At 46.3% G+C, this 16899-nt stretch overlaps 1 protein-coding gene across 4 annotated transcripts in view; it reads right to left on the bottom strand.

The window, feature by feature from the left end:
* Positions 1–9336, bottom strand: part of LOC121289217 — a 66838-nt gene extending 57502 nt beyond the window's left edge. For all 4 annotated transcript variants that reach the window (XM_041208432.1, XM_041208454.1, XM_041208441.1 and 1 more), the window contains exon 1: positions 9052–9336. In XM_041208432.1, coding sequence (XP_041064366.1) covers positions 9052–9127 — 76 coding nt within the window. In that variant the 5' untranslated portion in view covers positions 9128–9336. The remainder of the gene's footprint in view (positions 1–9051) is intronic.
* Positions 9337–16899: the final 7563 nt, after the last annotated feature.

The following is a 16899-nucleotide window of genomic DNA, read 5'->3' as shown; positions in this document are numbered from 1 at the left end:
ACCTCAACATTATCATTTTCCTTCCCCTCAAATCAACAAGCTTAAAATAAAAGCCAGGATTTTCAATTGCCCGACAGGACTGGGACAGGATCTGGCATGCTTTGAAAACAGCATTCTTGTTTGGCATGTCAGTGTCCCAACATCTTCGGGATATGATGAAATTTTCAAAGTGAGGGCAAGGGAAGGGTCAGTAATCTGCTCGCCTTCAGTTAATAGCCTGTTAAGGTCCTTGAGGACCATCTTAATGGGTAAGGGAGGACAAGAAGGCAGTTTTCAATTTGTAAATTGCCAAACCAAACAGTCTGATGTATGTTAGTACACAGCTGTGGAGTTCAATGCAGGCAGAAATTGAGGGTTTTTTCCCCAAGCTAAAAATTTTTGGACTGGGGGATCTTGCTCCAGGATTGGGTGCAGTAACTTTCAGGTCACCGTTTCTCTAGCTGTTAGCTATCTAATATGTGTAGCTGCTAGCCCTCCAATAAGCCCTTCAGCAAGACAGTAACAGGCCCCATCACGGCTGCTGTCCGCCTCTGCCTCTTGAACTCTTGATAATCTTTTAAATGAAAACCAAATCAACAAAATTGGGATAAATCAGGCACAGCCCCTAATTCAGGTCAGCTGTAAAACCAAGAACAAAGTTTAAAGGAAACTTACAAACTTTAAATCAAAATGTGATTAAAGGGGTCAACAAAACACCAATGCAGGCAGCTCCCACCTCCTGATAACACTCGACGCCACTAATTGGGCGCTGAGCTCAGCTCCAGCCCAATTAGGGCATTTATATTTGACAACTGCATTCGTTAGTGACACAGACGTGTTGCAGAGTCAGCATCCAGGAATTATCTGGGCTTTGAGTTCCTGACCCAGAATTGAAAATTAAGCTCAAAATGATAATAAAACACCACTTGAAATGTGCAAGTGTAATTTGTGTTTCTAGTTGGAGAAACACCCAGATACATTCTCTTGAAGGAGGGTCTACCTTATGTTGATCAGCTTCTAAGCCATAGCTGTTCTCAAAAAAATGCCAACTAAAAAGGGCTTCTACCCTCACCAGCTTCTTCGGCATTCGACAGATGATTTCTTTCAGCAGCACTTACACTGGTGGCGTTGGTTTCCATTCAGATCTAGTGAATTAACAGCCCGGATCTTCCGAGAAACAATCAACAATAGATTACCACTCCACTCAACTTTGCCTGCTTAGATGCTGCTCTGTATTTCTTGCCAGGTCTTCTGGACCTAGCTTTCCCAGAAATGCAGGACGCAGTGTCCCTTGGAGAGCTCTGTTGGATCACAACAGAGTCAGGGGGAGACAGGGTGTACACACATTTTATGGCACCAGCTGCTGTATGACAAGGTTAAAGGTCCAGTGTGAATGCTAGTTAATGGGTGAATGGATGAACGTTAGTGAATGGGTGAACAAGTGAGTGGATAAATGAGTGAATAGATGGGGTGATAGGGTGGGTCGGTGGGCGAGGTAAGTGGGTGGGTGGAGAGTGTGGGTTAGGCGAGGACAGGGTGGCAGGTGGATGAGGTTGCAGGTTGGTGAGGTGAGGGAGTGGGTTACTGTGTCGGGGCTGTCAGGACAGGAGCTAGCCAGATTGAGTCAGGCGGGGTTATTGGATGGTGGAGGATAGTCAGGTCTGGTCGAGAGAGTGGTCGCGAGGTTGGGGGAGGTAGTCAGAAGGTCGGGAGGGGTAGTATGGTCGGAAGCGGGAGTGGTCAGGGTGTATTCGGTGTGAGTGATTAGGAGGTCAGTTCTGGAATAACCCAGGAGTTAGACTATGTTTTAATCTGTCTAACATTTTTTGGGTAACTATTTAGGTGAGTATGCCCTTGTGCTACTCAGGGATATGAGTGCAGGACAGGGGTGTGGACACCTGCCTCAGCAGCCTGGATCAGGAGCAGGCCTTTGAAAGAATATCGCAAATCTACCTTCTCCAAAATGGGGTTTGGGGAGGGAATTCGCAATTGGATCCAACTGCTCTACACTAACATCAGTAGCACACTCTCAATCAATGGGTGGGAATCAGATAGCTTTCCTATTAAATCTGGAGTCAGGCAGGGCTGCCCGCTCTCCCCTGTCCTGATTGTGTGTTGCATAGAACTCTTTGCTGAGTCCATCAGGAAGGATCCGGGCATAAGAGGTGTGACGATCTCAGGCAGTGGAGGCACTCAGGTCAAAGCCTCCCTGTACATGGATGATGTCAAAAACAAAAACAGAATTACCTGCAAAAACTCAGCAGGTCTGGCAGCATCAACGGAGAAGAAAAGAGTTGACGTTTCGAGTCCTCATGACCCTTCGACAGAACTTGAGTTCGAGTCCAAGAAAGAGTTGAAATATAAGCTGGTTTAAGGTGTGTGTGGTGGAGGGGGGGGGGGGGGGGAGAAGAGAGAGAGAGAGAGAAGTGGAGGTGGTTGGTGTGGTTGTAGGGACAAACAAGCAGTGATAGACAGATCATCAAAAGATGTCACCAACGATGTTCTTGTGTTCTTTTGTTCTATTGTTGGTGACATCTTTTGATGATCTGCTTCTATCACTGTTTGTTTGTCCCTACAACCACACCAACCCCCTCCACTTCTCTCTCCGCACCCCCCCACACACCTTAAACCAGCTTATATTTCAACTCTTTCTTGGACTTGAACTCAAGTTCTGTCGAAGGGTCATGAGGACTCGAAACGTCAACTCTTTTCTTCTCCACCGATGCTGCCAGACCTGCTGAGTTTTTCCAGGTAATTCTGTTTTTGTTTTGGATTTCCAGCATCCACAGTTTTTTTGTTTTTATCACATGGATGATGTCACCTTCTTCTGCTCAGAATCGCTGTCAGTGCGCAGACTGATCCACATCTGCGACCAGTTCGAACTGGCCTCGGGAGCCAAGGTAAATCATGGGAAGAGCGAGGCCATGTCCTTTGGGAACTGGGTTGACCGATCCTGTGTCCCCTTCACCATCAGGGCTGACGGCCTGAAGGATATGGGGATATGGTTCGGAGGAACCGGGGCATGTGTTAGAAACTGGAAGGAGCGAGTGTCTATGGTGGAGAGAAAACTGAGCATGTGGGAACGACGCTTCCTCTCCATTGCGGGTAAGAACCTGGTCATCAGGTTCTCTCGCTGTTGCTGTACGTGGCGCAGGTCTGGCCCATTCTTCACTCCTGCGCAATGGCAATCACCCAAGCCATCTTTCGCTTTATCTGGAGGTCGGAAATGGATCTTGTCCGCAGGGATGCGATGTACAAACTGCTAGATAAGGGGGTGGAAAAAACGTACCCAACATCGCCCTCATCCTGATGGCCACCTTTGTGTGCGGCTGCATCAAGCTGTGTGTAGACCCTCGGTATGCAAACACCAAGTGTCACTACGTGCTGAGGTTCTACCTGCCCCCAGTGTTGCGAAGGATGGGTCTGGCCACGCTGCCGCGGAATGCTCCAAGTAGTTGCACCGTGCAGTACCACTTATCCCTCGTGGAAAAATTTACACAGAGAAACACCTTTGACCACAGTCCATCAGGCAGTAGTTGGCACGTAACGTCTTAGAGGCCCTGCAGGAACAGGGGAGGATGGATCCTGTGGGATGATTCCCCGAGCAGACTGTCTAAGTCATTTGGCAGAATGCCTCATCGCCAGAACTTTCCAACAAGCACCAAGATGTAGCTTGGCTGGTGGTGAGAGAGGCCCTCCTCATCAGATCCTTCCAACACACCAGGAGTTTCACCCCCTCGGCACGTTGCCCTCGAGGTGGCTGTGGTGGGGGCGAGACCATTGTTCACCTCCTTGTGGATTGTGCCTTTGCAACAAAAGTCTGGAGTGAGATGCAGTGGTTTCTGTCAAGGTTCATCCCGAGCAGTTCCCTGACATAGGACTCTGTGCTCCATGGGCTGTTCCCAGGGACATACACCGAGACAAACATCAACTGCAGCTGGAGGATCATCAACTCGGTGAAAGACGCTCTTTGGTCTGCCCGAAACTTGTTGGCCTTCCAACAAAGAGTTGTCACCGACCGAGTGTTGCAGACTGGCACATTCCAAGGTCCAGGACTATGCGTTGAGGGACGCACTAAAGCTTGGGGCAGCTGCAGAAAAGGCGCAACGGGGAAAGGTCGCTGTCTAAGGCCTTTCTGCCAGAGTGCACCGAGAGGCAGGGAAAGCTATAGATCCCACGGGCTGTACCGCTCACAATAAATGTATGCATTGAATATTAATTGTATTATAATTGTATTGAAGCACCTCAGAGTGCAAGATGTATGTTGATAACTCCAATACCATTGTCTGATTGTCTGTAATGACCATATTGAAATGATTGTAATATTCATTGATTGAATTGATGCACCTCGTGATCCATGTGTAAAAGTTGAATCCGGTTGTATTTTTGTGATGGCGATTTTGAAATGTTTTGTAATGTTCTTCCAGATATTTTGTGAATAAAGTATATTTTTCAAAAAAAAATTAGGTATGACAAAACTGTAAGAAAGTCTCAGGCTCTAGCTCAGAGCTGTAGATATTCACAGAGGGTCCCAGAGAGCAGGGGGATTGCCCCTCGGAAGTTGAAATGTCCCAAGCAATTCCTATAGATGTCAGCGTGTCAGGACTTCCGCAAGGTCCCAATGTGCATCTTGGGTCATATGTCCAGTCTCTGACAATACGGAGACCTGAAGATCTGGGCCAATATGATTACACTGACCTTAATCAACAGACTTGCTTCCTCTCTTAGAAAAGTGGACCAGAATTATACCTTTCAGAGATCCCACCAACGGATCAGTTGCAGAATATGCTTCATACTGTGGTACAGTGATACATACCTAGTCTATCTAATTCCTGATCTGAGCTGAAGTATTTGTCATCAACAGGAAAATGAAATAAAGCAAGTTCCAATCATGATGACGACCCAGTGACCTATCTGATAAACTCCATGCATGTAGATGCCAGTAGAGCACAGGTTCCTTTTCAGCGGTGAAGTAACCTACCAACACAACAGTTGAGGCTCACATGACGACTGGACACTCAGGCAAGGTTGCCTCTAATCCAGAACTACAATCCAGTATGGTTCATTTGCTCAAATAAGGAAACTTGCAACAGAAGGGGTGAAATTACCAACCTCTACCAGACTTGCCTCATATAGACTTCTAAATATCTTAGGAAGCATATGAAATTACAGAACAAAAACATTAGTTCACACATTTCTTCACTTCTCAAATATTTTCGTAAAACACTATGTTTTAAATAACTACACTTGCACAAATTCATTTCCTGTTGTCATCCAGTGGAATTTTCCGAGGATGTAAATGGGATGTTACACCCAAAATTAAATCCATTTACACCTAAATTTCCTGTGAATTTCATTAACATAGCAGCAAGGTAAAACTAGGTGTAAACAAACATAAATTAGCATTAACAATTGGGGCTAAAGAAAGAACCAAACTTATACATTCCTTCTTTTAAGTCTGAAAATTAAAGTTTCAAGCCATTTGACTAATACTCATATGCATTAGATGCAGCATATTTAAGAACATGAGGATGTTACTAACAGAATTGACAAAGGAGAGTTGGTGGATGTAGTATATTTGGGCTTTCAGAAGGCTTTTGATAAAGTCCCCCACAGGAAGTTGGTTAGCAAAATTAAAACACATGGGATAGGAGGTAATATATTGGCATGGGTTAAGGATTGGCTAACAGGCAGAAAACAGGGTGTGGGAATAAACAGGTCATTCTCATGTTGGCAGGCTGAGACTACTGGGATACCGCAAGGATCAATACTTGGGCCCCAGCTATTCACAATATATATCAATGATTTGGATGTGGGGACCAAAAGTACTATTTCCAAGTTCATGGATGACACAAAGCTAGACGGGAATATGTGTTGTGAGGAAGGTGCAAAGCCGCTTCAAGAAGATTTGGACAGAATTAGAGAGTGGACAAGGACATGGCAGATGGAATATAAACGTGGAAAAACATGAGGTTATCCACTTTGGTAGGAGAAACGGATGTGCAGAATATGTCTTAAATGGCAAGAGATTAGAAAGTGTAGACGTACAATGGGACCTGGGTGTCCTCGTCAATAAGTCTCTGAAAGCTAATATGCAGGTGCAGTTAGCCTTTGTCACAAGAGGATTTGAGTACAGGAGTAGCGAAGTCTTGCTTCAATTGTACAAAGCCTTGGTTAGACTACACATGGAGTATTGTGTGCAGTTTTGGTCCCTTTACCGTAAAAAGGATATTATTGCCATTGAGGGAACGCAATGAAGTGAGGAAGGAAGCTGTACACTACTAGAAGATAGAAATAGACTGTCAGGCAGGCAGAAAAATTACAAATAGAATTCAATCCAGAGATAGGTGAGATAATGCATTTTGGGAGGACAAAAAAAGGCAAGGGAATAGTCAGTAAATAGTAGAAAACTGAGAAGTCTAGAGGAACAGAGGGACCTTGAAGTGCATGTCCACAGATCCTTGAAGGTAGCAAGGCAGTTACATGTGGTGGTTGAGAAAGCATATGGGATATTTTCTTTTATTGGTCAAGGAATAGAGTACAGAGCAGGGAGGTTAGGACAGAACTGCATAAAACACTAGTTAGACCACAGTTAGGGTACTGCATTAAGTTCTAGTCACTGCATTACAGGGTGCGATTGCACTGGAGAGGGTACAGAGGAGATTTACAAGGGTGTTGCCATGAATGGAGAATTTTAGCTATGAAGAAACATTGGATAGGCTGGTGTTAATTCCTTTGGAACAGAGGAGGCTGAGGGGAAGTTTAATTGAAGTGTATAAAATAATGAGGGGCTTCAGCAGATTGGATAGGAAAGTTCTATTTCCCTTAGTAGTGAGGTCAATAACCAGGAGGCATAGATTTTAAGTAATTGGTAGAAGGATTAGGGAGAGTTGAGGAGAATTTTTTTTTCCAGAGGGTGGTGGGGTCTGAAACTCACTGTCTAAAAGGTTTGTAGAGGCAAAAATCTTAAGCTCATTTAAAAATACTTGGATATACACTCGAAGTGTCCTAACCTGCAGGACTACAGACCAAAAGCTGAAAAGTGAGATTAGGTGGAAAACATGTTTCTTTCCAATTGGCATAGACACAATAGGCCAAGTGGCCTTCTGTGCTGTACATTTTCTATATTTTTATTAGTTTGCTGCTAAGGAACATTTCTTCATCTCTGGTCACTTTGGCCCTAGGTTACCTTCCCTCATAGGAAGCTGTATATGCCAGTACCAAGAGTTTACCTTATACGGGGGACACCTGTAACTGTTAGTCCAAACTGATCCACTGCATTTATAAATACAAACTAAAATATATACAGATCTCAATACATTCCTTAACATTTTATAAATACATATCAAATATTAAATATTTTATTTTCATTCAGTAAGAAATTCCCTAAGAGGTTTACAATTTGCAATAGTCTCTAGACTTCAAATCTATGTCCAAATTATGTCATTTTCCCTAATCCTACGCAATTTTGTAAATCAAAACAATAATGTTCACATCTTTAACTCAGCAAACTAATTCCCTTCAATGTATTTCATAGGTCAGTGACTGCTCCTGACCACAGCCCCTCTCTTAATTGTGCTCAAAGTTCTGCAGCAAGTTTCAACAATTGTGTTCATCTCCCTCCCATTGCCTCTGCCTGACTCTCAATCATGAATGATGCATGATCTGTCTGCATGCTCAGGTTCTTGTATTTAATTCTGTTGTCTAGTTCATTTCACAGAATCACACAGTGCAGAAGAGGCACTTCGGCCCACCAAGTCTGCACTGCCACATGAGAAACACCTGACCTACCATTTACCAGCAATTGGCCCAAAGCCTTGAATGTTATGACGTCCCAAGTGCTCATCCAGGTACTTTTTAAAGGATGTGAGGCAACCCGCCTCCAACACCCTCCCAGGTGCATTCCAGACCATCACCACCCTCTGGGTAAAAACGTTTTTCCTCAGATCCCCCCTAAACCTCCTGCCCCTCACCTTGAACTTATGCCCCCTCGTGACTGACCCTTCAACTAAGGGGAACAGCTGCTCCCTATCCACCCTGTCCATGCCCCTCATAATCTTGTACACCTCGATCAGGTCGCCCCTCAGTCTTCTCTGCTCCAATAAAAACAACCCAAGTCTATCCAACCTCTCTTCATAACTTAAATGTTTCATCCCAGGCAACATCCTGGTGAATCTCCTCTGCTCCCCCTCCAATGCAATCACATCTTTCCTAAAATGTGGCAACCAGAACTGCACTCAGTACTCCAGCTGTGGCCTCACCAATTTATGAGACAGTAAAGCTTTGTTCCCTGGTGAGATTCTTTCCCCGAAGGAACTCTCAAGAACAAACATTTCTCCCAGTATTATTTTAATTTTTATTTCTTGCTACAAGTGTAATCAGTTGCACAACTGTACTTGCTGTTAATGACATTACCACATAAAATGTTCAAGTGACAGTTCCACTACCTAGCTGCTGAATAAGAGAAGACCCTAAAGTTTAACAACAGAATACAAGGATTAAATATAGCAGTGTGTGGAATTACAGACCGACCTGCCATTAGCTTTTTGCCTTTGTATTCATGTCTTTCACTCATCCAAATGCCTTCATAAATTGGCAAATAGATGGCAAGCTGATCTGACATCAGATGAAGCAAGTGGTGTTTAATATCATTGTTCAGTAAAATGTAGGAGCCTCAAACCTCACCTTTGCACGGAGTCCCTGCGAACTGTGATCTTACAGGTGATCCTATAGGTTTGTTAAATGATAAAAAGCAAAATCTGAAGTAGTCCTCGATGATTACACAGAACCGTTGAACCCATAGGTTGACATTATTGAAACTGAAATCTCGAACTAATGAAACATTACTTGGTTTCCTGCAGAGTGGGATTTTACTTTCTCCCCTAACCCCGCTGGGGGGGCTGCAAGCCCCAGTAAACAGCCGCGGGGCAGGCTTGTGAAAACCAGATGTGACTGCTCACATATTCTTCAGCCATTCGGTGCTCACTCATCACAACTCTCCGCCATGTAAGAATGTAAACAGTGGCCGCCCGGCTGGGATGGAGCGAGGGAGGTGATCCGCTCCTTGCTTACCGTACTCGATGCCGCTGAAGAGGAAGAGGAGACCGATGGTGATGTTGGTGAGCCTGCGCTTGGTGTGCTGCTCCATCGCAATGCCTCTTCCGAGTGGAAGAGCCAACGACTCCCGCGAACAGATAGCGGCTCCGCTCAGCCCAGCCCACCAGGTGCCGGACTGAGCTGAGGCGACCTTGAGCTGCCAGCCACGGCCTGCTCGGGCCGCTATTCGATAGATATCCCTCAAACGGCGATGAGTCACCTGCCAGCACCGCTCGCCCCATTCGCCTGTTAATCCGGGATCAGATTGCGCCACCGGCCTTGGCCCCGCCCCTTCCCACCTGACCCCCCCCCCCCGCCCGCCTGGACCCCGCCCCCTTCATGCCCCGCCCATCCTGACTCCATCCTCCAGACTCCGCCCCTCAGTGCCTGACCCCGCTTCTGTATGCTCCGCCCATCCTGACACCCCGTTCCCTCACCCCGCCTCCCCCGGCACACGCACCGTCCGGTCCTGAAGCAGTCCACGAACAGTCCACGGACCTGGACAATATCCGCGATTGGGTTGACGAGTGGGTCTGGCAGCATCGGCGGAAAAGAAAAGAGTTGACGTTTCGAGTCCTCAAGACCCTTCAACAGAACAGATTCTACTTCAGATCAGTTCTGCTGAAGGGTCATGAGGACTCGAAACGTCAACTCCGCCGATGCTGCCAGACCTGCTGAGTTTTTCCAGGTAATTCTGTTTTTGTTTTGGATTTCCAGCATCTGCAGTTTTTTTGTTTTTATCTTTGGGTTGACGAGTGGAGTGTAATATTCATGCCACACAAGTACCAGGCAATGACCATTTTCAACAAGAGAGAATCAAACCATCGGCCGTTGACATTTGATGGCGTTACTATTGCTGAATTCTCCACTATCAACATCTTGGGGGTTACCATTGACCAGAAATTGAACTGGGCTAGCCATATAAATACTGTGGCTATAAGAGCAGGTCAGAAGCCTACAGCGAGAACTCACCTCCTGAATCCCCAAAGCCTGTCCACCATGTACAAGGCACAAGTCAGAGGAATGTAATGGAATATCCTCCACTTGCCTGGATGAGTGCAGCTCCCACAACACTAAAGAAGCTTTACACCTTCCAGGACAAAGGAACCCATTTGTTTGGCACTCTATCCACCATCTTAAACACTCACTCTCCACAGCCAACACACAGTGGCAACAGTGTGTACAATCTACAAGATGCACTTCAGGAACTAACCCAAGGCTCCTTAGACAGCACTGTCCAAACTTGTGACTGGTATCAGCTAGAAGGACTAGGGCAGCAGACAGATGGGAACACCACCACCTGCAAGTTCCCTTCCAAGCTACTCACCATCCTGACTTGGAACCTTATCCGTTCTTTTATTGTTGCTGGGTCAAAATCCTAGAACTCCCTCCCTAACAGGAATGTGGGTGTATCTGAACCACATAGACTGCAATGGTTCAAGAAGGTAGTTCACCACCACCTTCTAAAGGGCAATTAGGAATGTTGGCCTAGCCAGCGATGCTCACATTCCATGAATGAATAAACAATACTCCACCACCTGTAGGCCAGCCCCTCTCTGCCTTAACTCCCCCATTCTGACCCTGTTCCAGGAGTCCCCGCCCATCTTGACCCCACCCCCATAAACCCACCCATCCTGACACCACTCACTGCAAACCCAGCCATCCTTACCACACCCCCACAGACCCTGCCCATCCTGACCTTGGCCCCCTGTAGGCTCCACACATGCTGACTCCATCCTCCTGGTCCCTCACCTCTCCATGTGGAGCAGTCTTTTGTTTGGCTTTAAATCTACACCAGGAACTTTTCTCGTTCACACACTGGGACCCACCCTGCAACCTTACTCTGTTATTTCACTGCTGCCCTCTCCAAGATCATCTTGTCCATGAGAACCATTCCCATTGTCATCCAGCTAGGTAGGACTGCTATCACCTGGATCCATTCTTATCTGTGCCAGAGAATCACTTGCATTGGCTTCTCTTCCTGTTCACACACCATCACCTCTAGTATCCCCGAGGATCTATCTGACTCCATTCTATTTCTCATCTACACGCTAACCTTAGGGCATAAACACCCAACTCTACTTCACCTCCACCTCAACTCCTCTACTGTTGTTCAATTATCAGACTACTTGTCCAACATTCAGTACTGGATGAGCAGAAATTTCCTCTAAATAAATATTGTGAACATTAGAGCCATTGTTTTTGTCCCCATGTCAAATTCCATTCCCTAGCTACTGACTCCATCCTTCTTCCTTGTAACAGTCTGAGAATACTTTTGTAAAACTTGAGTTTCTAAGACAAACTTTTTAGCCAAAAAGTAGGGGGTTGACTTTTACTCAAGTAATATTTTTGAGGGGTTGTAATCCACCCGCTCACACTGTTTGACTAGCACAGAAGTGCCAGGTCAGAGACTGTTCCTGCCAACCCTGCTCCCAAAAGTAGCATGAAAGAAGTGAACAAATATTTTTATTATTAAAATGTTATTTATAAATAAATAATAACATCCATGCAAACAAACATTAATTTGTGTACACTAAATTCATCAACTTTATCAAATTCATCAAAAAAAAGCCATTTGTACAAAAAAATGCAACTTCATTCAGTTTTTTTCACGGCCAATTGTCTTCACTAACTGTTTTCTCAACAGCTTCGCTCACTGTTTGACCGGCTGGCATGTCAAAATTCATCAGAGTCTCCATGTTGCTAATAGTGGCCATTCTGGATCCATTCTTTTGTTGATGTTTGATTATAAACTGCTGAAATGCTATCAGCCTGTCTTCAAGTTCTGCTGGGAGATGCTGTGAAATCCTTTGGTCTCCTGTTCCAGTGTAAAATTGTTTCTCTTCATAAACCTGGTACACCATCCAGTCCTGGTTTTGAAAACTGCAATGACTAATTTTCATGCTTGTTTCAGGTCAAAGATTCAGATAAATTAGCAAGAAATTGAGAGTCCACTCAGGCGATTTTGCAACTTCATTTTCCAATTGTGGCCACATTCTAGGCTTTTCTCTGTTCGTGCATTTATTCTTAGGCATCTGCTAAGTTGTGTAAAGAGATTCCACCAATCTCTAACGTTCTTCTTTGATATCTTGAATTCTCCAGCTACTGCACAATTACTGCTCTGCAATCTCAATGACTTTAAGTTTGAACTGGGCTGTGTATCTGCTGTTTCTTCTTGGTACCATGTTGTCATTCTGGAGGGTGGGAATGGCAGGAATGCACCTCGCACCAGTGAGGTGTTAGCCTTCACAGCACTTGAAATGAGGAGCTGAACAGTTGCCATCAATGGTGTGCTATTCTGAAATTCTACCAATGAGTACTTTTGTACTTCAGCAGTGAGAGGATGGTAAATTCAAACAGTTTGGATTTTTGGCTGAAAGTTGGGAGTCAACTTATACATGAGGTCAACCATTACTTGAGTATTTATGGTAAACCAGAAATAAAAACAGAAAAATGCTGGAAAAATGCAGCAAGTCAGACAGTATCTGTGGAGAGGAGCACTCCCTCTTTTCACGGATGCCACCCACCTGCTGAGTATTTTCAGCATGTTATTTCAGACTTTCAGCATCTGCAGTATTTTGCTTTTGTATTTGAGACTAAACCTGAGTGTTTGCAACCTTGGTGTCACATTTGACCCCAAGATGAGCCTCCAACCACATATTCACTAAGACCACCTATTCCCATCTCCATAACATCACCTGATTTTTCCCTGCCACAGTTCATCTGCCGTTGAAACCATCACTTGTATCTTTGTTACCTTTATTCTTGACTATTCCAAAACATTCCTGGCAGGTCTCCCGCATTCTGCCCTCCATAAAACAGAGGACATTCAAAACGCTGCTGCAGAGTCCTCACTTGTACCAAGTCCCATTCACCTATCACCCCTATGCTCACTGACCTACATTGGCTTCTTGTCAATCAATGGCTTGATCTTAAAATTTGCATCCTTGTTTCAAATCCCTCCATGGCCTCGCCCCTGCCTATCTTTGTAATCTCCTCCAGGCCAACAACCCTCCGAGCATCCTCACTATGTTATTGGTGGCCGTGCCTTCATTTGCTGAGCCCCAAGCTCTGAAATTCCCTCCCTGCATTTCTCTACCTCTCTACCTCACTTTCCTCTTTTAAGACACTCCTTAAAACCTACCTCCCTGATTGAGCTTTTGTCCTGACATCACCTTATGTGGCTCAGTGCTATATTTTGTATATGTTCCTGTGAAGCACCTTAGGGCATTTTATTACAATAAAGGCATTATATAAATAAAAGTTGTTGTTGTTGTTCTGGCAATATTAATTAAATACAGATGCAATTTTTTTTCCCAAAAGTAAAACCTTGCTGTACCGGTTCTTTTCCATTTCTGTGCACATTGAACCAGAACTTTAGATTGCCACGTATTAAAGGGGCTGTCCTTACTTTTTTCCAAATCCAAAACAAAACGGTGGTTGGGAAGGAGGTGGGGTGTGGCACCGATAATAATTGTGAAGAAGTTATCAGACTGTAGGGAGCTGTCAGCAGTTTGAAAACAAACCAACACAGTAACTATATTCAAAAAAGGCAACAAAGTAGATCTCACATGACTTACCTCAATTCCATGTAACATCATGGAGTCAATGATTAGGGGCAGAATTTTGCCCTTGGCGGGCGGGCTCTGCCGGGGCAGGCGGGAGTGGTTGGAAAGCTGACTGCTGCCCGCGATCAGCACGGCACCGTGATTTCACACTGGTGAGCCAATTAAGGCCTGCCCAACATGAAAGGCGGCTGTGGAAGCTCTGAGAAAGGGTGGGCAGGAGCAGGGGCATGATGTCCGCCGGGTCCAATAGCGACCCAGCGGCTGATTCAAAAGCGGCCCAACAGCCCCTGGAAGGCTGCCGTGGAAGGATGCTGAAGTCTCCATGGATTCCAGTGCGGTTGGACACAGCAGATGGGAAGGCAGGTCGGTGCGGCAGTCGGTCCCATGCTTCTCCTTCTTCTTCGCTGCCCTTCTGGAGGAGGTGGCAGCCAGGGGGGAAACCCTTGTCCCCAAAGACAGGAGGAGGCCCCCGCACCTTATCAAAAAGGCCTGGAGGAGGTGGCATCCAGGGTGAGCAGCCACAAGGTTTTGAGGCACACGTGGGTGCAGAGCTGGAAGTGCTTCAACTATCCGTTGCGATCAGGAAGGGTAAGTATCGTGTTGTACGGTGAGTACCAGGATGCACTCAAACCTGTAAGCCCACACACCGGTAATGACCTTAGCTGGTCAGTGTCAGTGTGGGAGATGGATTGGGCACCCAGTATCCCAGCTAGATGCCTGTCCATTAATGGTGAGCAGGGAGGTCCAAAGCGACCTCAGGTTGGCGCATGAGCTGCCTGTCATCTCTGTGGGCTCCTCTCAGGGCGCTCCGGATCAGGGCAGCAGCTCCTCCGTCCCTCTGCCAGTGACCATGGCAGCTGATGAGGCTGTGGCGGCTGGGAGATGCCAGCCGTTGCATTGGCCATTCCCTCTCAGGCAGGGCTAGCACAGGCTCCACGGGCCAGAGGACGACTGCTAAGGTCATCAAGGCCAACAAGACAGCAGAGTCGGCAGGCTGTCTCCAAAGTGATGCCAGCGAGGGGGGGAGCACATAGATGTAGCACCTGCAAACGTAAATGTAAAGAACCTTAAGCACAAGTTGGGCTTATCACGGGTGATATTTTGTTCCCCCATTTTGCTTTAACTTTTTTAATGGTGTGATTAGCAATACCGCTTTATGTTCATTTCAGCTGTGTTTCATATACAGAATTAAATGAGATGTTACTTTGTGCTATTGGCCTCTGTATGCTTCATTTGCATGGTAACCATTATGTAATGATGGACATGTGTCTCCTGAAACTTTATTGCACAGGCACAGAGCGTATGCTGATGGCCAAGGAAATGGTCCTCTTTGGATTCAAGTATGCATCCTGCAGTCCTCGCATGTGGTAGTGGTTTTTATTTGGTAGGCTAGCTGAAGGAGCATTGGATCAAAGCGTCCCGGCTGTCCCTGCCTCCCTGGAGGTTACCCAGGTCTGCATCCATGCCCTCAGTGTTCTCCTCACCATGCTTGCCCTTGGACTCACTACTGGACTCATCATCTGTGGCCTGCGCAGCTGCATCAACATCCTCTTCCTCCACTGGGTCGCCCCTTGTCGGTGTAGATTGTAGAGAACACAGTATGTAACCATTATCAGTGACACGCGCTCTGGTGCGGTGCGCCCCCTGAACAGTCCAGGCATCGGAAGCGCATCTTGAGAAGACCGATGGTTCTCTCTACCACATCCCTTGTGGAGGCGTGGCTCTTGTTGTACCGCTGCTCAGCCTCTGTTCTTGGGTGGCGGAGAGGCGTCATGAGCCACCTTTTGAGGGGATAGCCCTTGTCACCCCCAGCCATCCATCCAGTCAGGCTGGAGCACGGAAGACCCTCGGGACCTGGGAGTATCTCAGGATTTAAGTGTTATGGGAGCTGCTAGGGTACCTTGCACAGACTTGCAGAATCTGCATTTTGTGGTCACACTTTATCTGCACTTTCATGGAGTGGAATCCCTTCCTGTTGACAAAGGCACACGACCCTCCCATTGGTGCCTTGATAGCAACATGATTGCAGTCGATGGCATCCTGGACGTGGGGGAACCCAGCAAGCGCTGCAAATCCTCTGGCTCGCTCGGTCTGGCAGGCCTCGTCTGTACGGTAATGAATGAAGGTCAATACATGCCTGAACAGATCTTCTGTCACTAGTTCGACACAAATATGGACAGCTGATTGGGAGATTCCACTGAGCCCTGGAAAGAGCCGGAGGCATAGAAGTTGAGGGCCACTGTAGCCTTCAGAGCCACTGGCATGGGGTGTCTACCCATACAGTTGAAGCTGATCTCAGTCCCAATCCTCTGACAAATGGAGGTCACTGCCTCCTTTGAGAGACAGAGCCTCCTTCGGCATTGCACCTCGGACACATTGAGGTAGCTGCGTCACTGCCTATAAACCCTGGCAGCGGGATAGTGCCGTCTTCTACAGCCCCTTCTGCCTTGGACAACCTGCTGGCCCTGCATCCCTTGTGCCTGTGCCTCTCCTCCCACAGGTCACTGCCCAGGAATCTGCTTTGGGTCACCTGGCCTCCTCTCCCTTCTGCCCCTCTCTTTCTCCTCAGAGGAGGTGCCACCAGGAGAGACCACAATCCCCATTACCAGGGTTATGGAAGGCTATCTGATACCTGGAAGGGCCCACATGGTCTGCATCCTCCGGGGCCTGGAAAACACCAATGAGCCCTGAAATGAAACCTAGAAATGCCCAGAAAGAAGCTCTGAGGCGAGATGAAGCTCTCCAGTTCACAAAATCAACCAGCAGCATACGATGTCCAAAACTCTTCACAACTCATATTGACAATGCTGCTGACCCTTCTTGTCCTGCCCATAAATGAGCTTTTGCAAATTATGGCCTGCCCACCTGCCGTCTTTGTCCAGGTGAACATTCGCACAGGCTACGTAAACTCAGAGACAATTGTTGTCTCTGTCTAAAGCAGGCCTTGATACCTTTTTAGGTGCAACATTCCATTCTCTGGACTTGTTGGTCAAGTGTAATCCATATAAAAATTTTCCAGAAGTCGTTGCTTTATGGTCACAGCCAGCTTTTGCTTGGATGTCCTTTTTTTAAAAAACATGTCTTACTTAAAAGTTCAATATGTAAGTAACTCAGGGCCATGATCCATGGTCATGACGTGATAAATATCAAACCAGCTACTTTGTTTTAATATTATGAAAGTACTGGAATATATTTTAATCATTGTATTCACACATTAAAAAAACATTTAGCCCATTTCCTACATTAACAGGTCAAT

This window comes from Carcharodon carcharias, chromosome 2 (genome assembly GCF_017639515.1).
Source record: "Carcharodon carcharias isolate sCarCar2 chromosome 2, sCarCar2.pri, whole genome shotgun sequence".
NCBI classification, from domain to species: domain Eukaryota; kingdom Metazoa; phylum Chordata; class Chondrichthyes; order Lamniformes; family Lamnidae; genus Carcharodon; species Carcharodon carcharias.
This window is presented reverse-complemented; position numbering and strand designations above follow the sequence as displayed.